This window comes from Melanaphis sacchari, unplaced genomic scaffold, assembly GCF_002803265.2.
Source record: "Melanaphis sacchari strain LSU unplaced genomic scaffold, SCAv2.0 Contig20_pilon_pilon, whole genome shotgun sequence".
Taxonomy (NCBI): Eukaryota; Metazoa; Arthropoda; class Insecta; order Hemiptera; family Aphididae; genus Melanaphis; species Melanaphis sacchari.
The window spans coordinates 3,129,251-3,138,137 of NW_020271042.1; the positions used below are offsets into that span (position 1 = coordinate 3,129,251).

Genomic DNA, 8,887 nt, shown 5'->3' on the forward strand with positions numbered 1-8,887 from the left:
CACGTGTCAATAATATTTTTGATAAAAATGTAAATTTATTTATACTACCTAGTACCTACGATATAACATATATTAATAACAATTTTAAGTATACACTGCACACTATAAATGAAAACATTGAACACGTATAATTATAGAATATCATGACAGTAACAAGTAATATTATTGTAACCGTAACATTTTATAATAGTATTTTAAAAAAACGAATAAAAAAGAATGCATTATTTTATTCATGCTCGTAGAAAAACTCATGTAGCTTTTATTTTACATACTAAAGTACAATAAGTACATAATATATTTTATTCATATCAGTTATTTATTTATATTTTCCTATAGAAACGAATTTTGTTAAGTATATTTGACTACTTTCATGTTTTGTATTATAAGATTAATCAAATAAACGTTTAAAATAAATAAAAATAAAAAACTTCAAAGCCGACACATAAAAAAAATACTGAAAATATCGTATCGATTGTATACGTCTCTCGATACAGAATTAAAAGGTAGCTGTGTAAAAATATATTTTACTAATGTAATAACGATATTGTTTCTGTTATTAATGGATTTTATGAAAACTATCTTAGATGGCACAGCAAAAGAAAACTACAGTATCGGGAATGGTTCAGCCTCCTAGTTTAACACAGAAAGCTCTCGTCAAAAGTTCCAAAACCATATTAGTGGATGACCATTACAAACTTGGTAAAAGAATTGGAAAAGGAAATTTTGGGGAAGTTCGGATTGGAAAAGACATAAGAAATAACGAAGACGTTGCCATAAAAACAGTATTTTAACAATCATAGATATTTTTTTAAATATTAATATTTAGAGTAATTAACAAATTTCAACTGTATGACGTATAAATATTTTTTTTTCGAATACTAGATAAATTTCAAGTTAAATTAACAATAATTTAATATAAGTATTAAGCACGATAAAATCAAGATTATAGTCATAGCGATATACACTATATTATTTTCCATAATAATAAGATTTGGCATTCGAAAAATATACTCAAAGATTTTTTTTTTCAATTGCATCTCTACAAAAAGTTTGAAAAGTTTTATTTACGTCATTTGTTATATTATATTTTAGTTCATAATGATGTACTAGAGAACTTGGGAAAAAGTTTTGAAACCACTTAATAAATTAATAGCATAAGTTAATAGTTTTGTCAATTAGCAGATGATAATTATAAAATTGAATAACTTATTAAATTAGCCTGTATTATTATTATTATTATTATTATTAGTCTATATTATTATTAGACTGAAATCACAATTGTAGGCAGTAAAAAAATGATAATAAGAAAAATATTTTTAAAAGATCTTCAAGAATATTAGTTAATCATCATGTATGATAATTAATAATTAGAGATCTTATCTCTACTTAAAACTGTATCTTTAATAAGAAGCATTACATTTTTCTTATTGTTTCCTTTAGATTAAACAATATAAACTTAAAAGTTTAAATCCACATTAGCATACGAAAAAATCTGTTTGATTCAGATCTGTTAATATATTTTTTCTATAGCCCATCTTGTGGCTAAATATAAATAATATTTATAAATTAGTCCCACAATAGTATAAACAATTTATAAAATAAAAATACTAAAATACTCATATTCTTAGAATCCATACATTTAAACCTGTTGAAAAAATTAATTATTCGTAGATTTTGGTACTTTTAATATAAATAATAAATTCATAGTTGTTTTATTTTTTTTATTTCATATTTTTTTTGCGACTATTAAGAAACTACGGAGACATTAAAAAAATATGTATATATATTCTATAATATCGTTTGTATCTAATATGTGTGTTATAGAGTTATCAGTTATTTTGAATTATTCCATAAAAACCATACTAAAAAATAAGAACAAATAAATTAATAGTTCCGTTAAAAATCGATTACCTACTTTAATAGTAAAATTATAATTTCTTTTTGATACTGATGATAAAAAAAATCATACCTTACTTATATAATAATTATTAGAGATAAATTCAATTAAACCATGTTAAACAAACTGTAATAATATCTGTTTCCATAATGAATTTAAAAAAGTGAAGTAAATAATATATTTGCAATTAATTGAAAACAAATATTAAAAATAATTTTATTAGTATGATAAATTTAAATAATTATTCATATTTTTATTCTATGTTATATGAAGTCGGAAATACATTATACATTTTAATATTATACCCTTCTGACCTTATCCTGTGTAGTTTGCATCCATCTAACCTTTTATTGGTCTATATAGTTATTAGTTAGTCTGAATTACTATTAATTTGATAAACATACTATTATTTTACGATACATTTTCTGGTTAAAAGATTATTATTTGCCTAAAGCTTAAATATATCATTCATAGATTTTTTATTATCATTTGTAAACAATAATAATAATAATAATATTATGAACAATAATTCTTCATTTAATTTAACAATGATTATCTATTACAGTAATTATCTCAGTTCACAATGCTTACATTTACTTAAATTTACCAATTAATATTTTTTTGAGTATGGAGTAAACTTTCTATTAAATAAACTATTCAACTGTGGTCATTGATTATTCCTGAAATTATAAAATTTTATTTTATTTGATTAATTTATCAATTAATATCCATGTAATTTAATCACACATATTTTTTATAACCAATTATATGTTACTAATATAAAAATTAAACTTCAGAGTTAATTTACAATATTTGAACTTATATATAAATACTACTAATTATGGTATATCATATTTCGTGATAAGTACTCAAATACAAATATACACAATACTTGTTTAATATTTAACTTAATCATTTTACAATAATATATATATTTCATTTATTATATTTTTTTTCCTTCAAATTAAAACGCATTCAATCAAATTCATTAATTATTACTTTTGAGTAATATTAATATAAATTTACATGTTACAAAGCTTACAGAGGATTATCTTGACAATTTGCCATATCGGTTTTTTATTTTATTATTTTATTATTATTGACCTTGTATTTTATTTGATTATAATAAAAAAAAAGTTTATAAATTTAATACAAATAATCAATATTTTATTTTATACAATAAACAATACATCTATTAATAATAAAATAAGTTATTATTTTCTTTATTTTTTACAGGAGTCTGTAACAGCAAAAATACCACAGCTTATGTTTGAATATAACATATATAGACAGTTGGGAGCAACCGGTAAGTGATTAGCAAACTAAAAATTTAGGGTTTAATTTGATTGCTGAGAAGCAGAAATCATTAAAATTATTGCTTAAACTCACCTCAAATACGTGTAGAGTATATAACTAAAAAATCTGAAAATATTACACTGAAATTTGTATGTAATATCTTTTAAATCTATCCTTTATAATCTATCATTCTATACATAAAAAAATAAGTCTACGTTTTGGCAAGGCTTATAAACTTAGAAACTATTATTAACCAATTTGAACCAAATTTTAAACATATTCCTTAAGGTTCTGGGAGTGTTAATACATTTGTTTTTCAACCTCTATATCTTATAGCTATCCCAGCTTAAATATGAATTTCGTTTTGACTTAATATAAAATCCATCTTTTTTTATTTAAATAATTAAGGTTATCATTGGTTACAGAAATACAGTTTAAAAAAATGCCTATATCATCATAGATTACAGACTAAAAAAATGCTTACCTGATTTTAACACAAATTTCAAAAATTTTAAAAGTTATCAGGAAATTTTCAAAAGTAGCCTGAATCACATTTGAAAATGTATTAAGCACTATATTCAATTCACCATAGGCGAATTGCTTAACTTGGTGAAATTAGTTCACAAGTGAGGTAGGTACATTAACATCAATTTTCCCATGATCTTATGTACTCTGACACAAATATTAATTATAGCACTGTATTTTATACTTGTTCGCTTTTTCCCGGCCAATGTCAGGTTATACAGTAAGTATATTTATAAATTATACGCATCATTTATGCACAACGCGAGTCTATTAAACGTATTACATAATAATTTATAATATACTCCTAAATATTTAGTATATACATAATGTACATATATTTTCTGTACTTTCAGCGCATACCATTTTATCCATAGAATATAGGTACTACATTTCATCTTCATTTTTTTGATAGTCTATTAAAAGCGTGAAAAATATATTAATCTGCGAACTTTAATATAATTTAACAATTATTTTATTATTATTTGAAATTAAATTCCCTTTCGAAAATTATACAATAAATTATTAATGTAAGAAAAATTCAGCTACTTAAACTTAAAATATCAATACGTAGATAAAACGCATAAGATGAAAGGAATACCAAAAGTTTACTGTTACAAATTAGCTGGGACACAATACAATGCTTTAGTCTTGGAACTGCTGGGCCCATCTTTGGAAGATTTATTCAATGCCTGCGAAAGAAAATTCACTTTAAAAACTATCCTAATGATCGCTATACACACGGTATTATCAATGATTTACTAAATGTATGTTTAATACTTTGCATCTCGTCATTGCAAACGCTTATTATTTATAGTTGCACAGGATAGAAACCGTGCACGAAAGAGGAATTGTGTATAGAGATATCAAGCCTGAAAATTTTGTCGTTGGCAGAAATTTACTAAAAAAAGATAATACCATTTATATAATAGGTAATAAATACTTTTCATCAACTACAGCTTGATTTTACTTTTAAACTGGAAAAAAATTACCAGATTAAATAATAAACAGATTTTGGATTGGCAAAAGAATATATCGATCATAGAACAAAAAAGCATATACCTTATAGAGAGAAAAAAAATCTGACTGGTACAGCTAGATACATGAGTATAAATACTCACCTCGGAAAAGGTTGGTTAATATAATATAATAGTGCTACGAGCGTTTAAACTGTTTGCTAATGCACAATTAAATTGAAAGTTTGAAAAAAAAAACATTCACAATTATTGTCATTTCAGAACAAAGCCGTCGTGATGATTTAGAGTCCTTAGGTCATATGTACATGTACTTGGCACGAGGCTCTTTGCCTTGGCAAGGGCTTAAAGTTCATAATGCGAAAGAACGATTTCAGAAAATTGGCGAGATGAAAAAAAGTACACCAATCGATAGCCTTTGTGAGGGTTACCCCGGTAAAAATTTATCATATCATATCAAAAATTTTACAATTATTATACGTATAATATATATAAAATAATACATAAATTAAAAAAAAAAATTAAAAAAACATTGCTGTCTATGTTTATTTAAAGCTTTTCTTTTGTGCCTTAATCCCCTAAAAATTCTAAGAAAAATGGATCATAAAATGTGATAATTTAATTAATTTTAGTTGATTTCATATAAGTTTGAAAACATGATATAATGTATATTTCATGTGCACGACAAATTCAATTATTTTTTTTTTTAAATACTTATTGAATCCTGTATACATATATATATATGTTACGGTAAATGATGTTAAATGGAAATTAACGTTATTCACCGGTTATTAACGTTATTTACCAAATATACAGGTAATTATCGTTATAAACTGGATAATCACGTTAATGACCAAATACACAGGTAATTAATGTTATAAATCAGATAAGCGCATGAATCTCAAATACAACAATTTGAAAAATTATGTAAGTACCCAGATATTTTTAAAAATAGAATAAATGCATTATTATTTTTTATTTATTTTTACAAGTTTTACTCCCATGACATTTAATATAACATAATTTTTCAGCCCCAAGGTATGCACAATGCTTATTATTATTACAACTAGTGACAACGCTGGTACCTTTAAGGGTTTGCAACCGAATTATTACTAGCTCAGTGTCAACTGCCTACCATCTGCTAATTTTATCACATTGTCTATGTCTAATAGATTTTATTTGCAAACAACTATTTTTGGTATGTGAAATAGTATTTAAGAAAACTATATTCCGTACTTATAAAATAATAAAACAAATTTTAATTTTAATAGTATATTTTTTCATTAAGAATTAACTAACAGAGTTTGTATAAATCATGTTCAACTTGAGTGACAACTGATAGTATATTTTGCATAGAACCACGAGCTCTATCAACGTTTGGTATAAATACACATACAGTTAAGCCTATTTCAAGCTGAGGAAACTTTTCTTTAGAAAATTTTATCATTTCCTCTCCTTGTTTTTCTAAATTTTTTTTTGAATTTTTACATGCAATACAAATATTTTCTTGACAATCATCAAAAAAATATTTAGAATAATTTTCAAATATTTATATTTTAGTTTTATTTTTGTTATATTTAAAATTCGGAAATTTATCGTTAAATAATTAAAAAATATTTAAGTACCAAGTTCCGAATTTTTTTCTACGATTTCTATGATTTAATTTCCGATTTTGTCTTCTTTGATGATTGGTTCTTTGGTTATTTTTTTAAATCTTTCGCAATAACCTCTTTTATTTTATAATCAGATCAAAATTTCCCTAATCATACGGTTATTAACGTTATTCACTAGAAAATAACGATAATTCCCACATTCGTAGGTAAATAACGTTAATAACCGGCGAATAACGTTAATTTCTGATATAACATCATTTACCGTAACATATATATTACGTAAATTAATCTGAAATTATAATAGAAACAGAACGGTAATATGATATATACATAGACAGCAAATAACTGCTTCTAAAACCCCTCAAATATTGTTTATATTAAAATAAAAATTGTTGTATATTGATAGAAATGGCAGAATACATGAAATACGTTAGACATCTTGAATTTTATGAGGAGCCAAATTATAAATTTCTCCGACATATTTTTACCAACACCCTTCATACAAACGGATTTGAAGACGATCAAATATTTGATTGGATTGATAAATAAAAATAGTACCACTAACTTATTTCTTTTTTGTATGTACAATAATCGCAATTCATTGTAATTGTAAGCCTAATCATTTTACAGACAAAAATCAAATTATCACAAACATAATAATATATAAGTATATAACTAAAATAAAAATTATTACTTTACTCCTAATATTGTGTGGAAAGAAAAATCTAATTATTTTATAATAGATAGATTATAATATGTTATGTGTTTATTTATCTGCAAAAATTGCCAGTGTAATACAATGAAATTATTTTAATATATTCTGAAAATGATGAATAGAAAATATAATTTATGCATTCATGAAAATATTCATATTGTATTTTCCTTCAAGAATATTATTTAATTTATAGAATTGGAAATAAACTTATATATATATACATAGACAAAATAATGTATAAAACTTTCAATTTAAATTACAGCCCATTGAATATTTATTAAAAAAAAAAAAAGTCACTAATAAAAATAAATAATAATAATTGTACATAGTTTAAGTATACATTAAATATATTATTCGTACAACAATTTCAGCAAATTATTAGTTTTAATTCAAAATTTTTTTAATAGGTAGATATACTGTTATTTATTATGATATTAATAATCTAACTTTCATAATAATTTACATTTTAGCTGCACTACCAGTTAAAATTAATTTTTTATATTACAAAATCATATAACTAAAGTATAATACTATGTTTATAGATAGGGATATCAAATAAGTGATTTATTGTGTAACCATAACTTATGTTCTGATAATTTTATTATTTTTTTACCAGTCATTTCACACAGTTTATAGGCATATCGTAAAAATAAAGATAATAATTTATATTTACCAAAAAAGCACGTACTAAAATTTTCAGTTTCAAATTACATAATAATTTGCTGAAAAAAAACTATTATCTATCATGATAATATCATAATAAATCATAAAATAATAAATTAAAAGGAACATCATTAAATTCACTAAGTTTGGTGCAATCAGTTTATTATTATTTCCAATATTTTAACTAATAAGCAATATAATTATCCAAACAGGTTATCAATAGCGTATTGTGTAGTTGTTTATATATACTAATATTTTCAGTAAGAAAAAAAAATTACATAATTAATAAATGACTTATTACAAAGGTACCGTATAAACGTATTTATTGTTAATTGTGGTAGATATAATAAATTTAACCTATTTCAAAAATATCTCATAATAACATTCAAACCAAATCCAATTAAAATGTATTACGGTGCCTATTTAGAACTTTTTTTATTTAAATTAGGTAAAACTTAGATAAATTATATATATATCATTATTAAATACATTTTTTTTTTTTTATTAATATTTCGATCTTGATAAAATAAAAAAAATATATCTATATTTTTCAATATATTCATTTAAATATAAATCATAGAAAAAAAAAAATTAATAAATGTTATATAAAATATAAAATAAAATTATAAATAGGTACCTAAATTTTTCTCTTTTAAGACTCTAAAAGGAGTTAAAAATATTATATTGATTTATCAACGATTGGGTTTCATCTTATGTTTTACTTTTTTTTGACTCATATTTTTTTTTCATAGTTTTCTAATTAAAATATTAAGCAATTATTACTCTAAAAATATTATTTCATTAATTTATTATTACTTGATTTGAATTTCAAGAAAAAAATTAATAATAAAAACATGACAAGCTTTATTAAAAAAAAAAAAAAAAAATTTAGAACATTTCACAGCTATTTGAAAATCAACGATCCTGAAAATTAAAGATGTACTTAAGTTATTTATTTTTTAGTAAGGTTGACGAAATTTTTTTTTTTAATTTAGGCTAAATTTATATTTTGAAAATAGAATATACAAGCTTTTTAATTTAAATTTTTAGCCAAAAAATATAACTTTATTCATTTTTGACCATTTTACTATTAACCTAGGTCTTGACATTATGTATTTAAGTATCTAAAATTATAAATAAACAGTATTTTAAACAAAAAGTGCTATTTATAAATTAATAAAAGAGTAGTATTTTAGTATTTATTGTT

At 22.5% G+C, this 8,887-nt stretch overlaps 1 protein-coding gene across 1 annotated transcript; it reads left to right on the forward strand.

Moving 5' to 3' along the window:
• Positions 1 to 584: 584 nt before the first annotated feature.
• LOC112593693 (casein kinase I-like) lies at positions 585 to 6,851 on the forward strand. The gene is made up of 7 exons (XM_025338201.1): positions 585 to 782; positions 3,134 to 3,203; positions 4,290 to 4,459; positions 4,533 to 4,647; positions 4,727 to 4,846; positions 4,954 to 5,124; positions 6,709 to 6,851. The coding sequence occupies exons 1-7, from the start codon at positions 585 to 587 to the stop codon at positions 6,849 to 6,851; spliced, it is 987 nt and encodes a 328-aa protein (XP_025193986.1).
• The last annotated feature ends 2,036 nt before the right edge of the window (positions 6,852 to 8,887 follow it).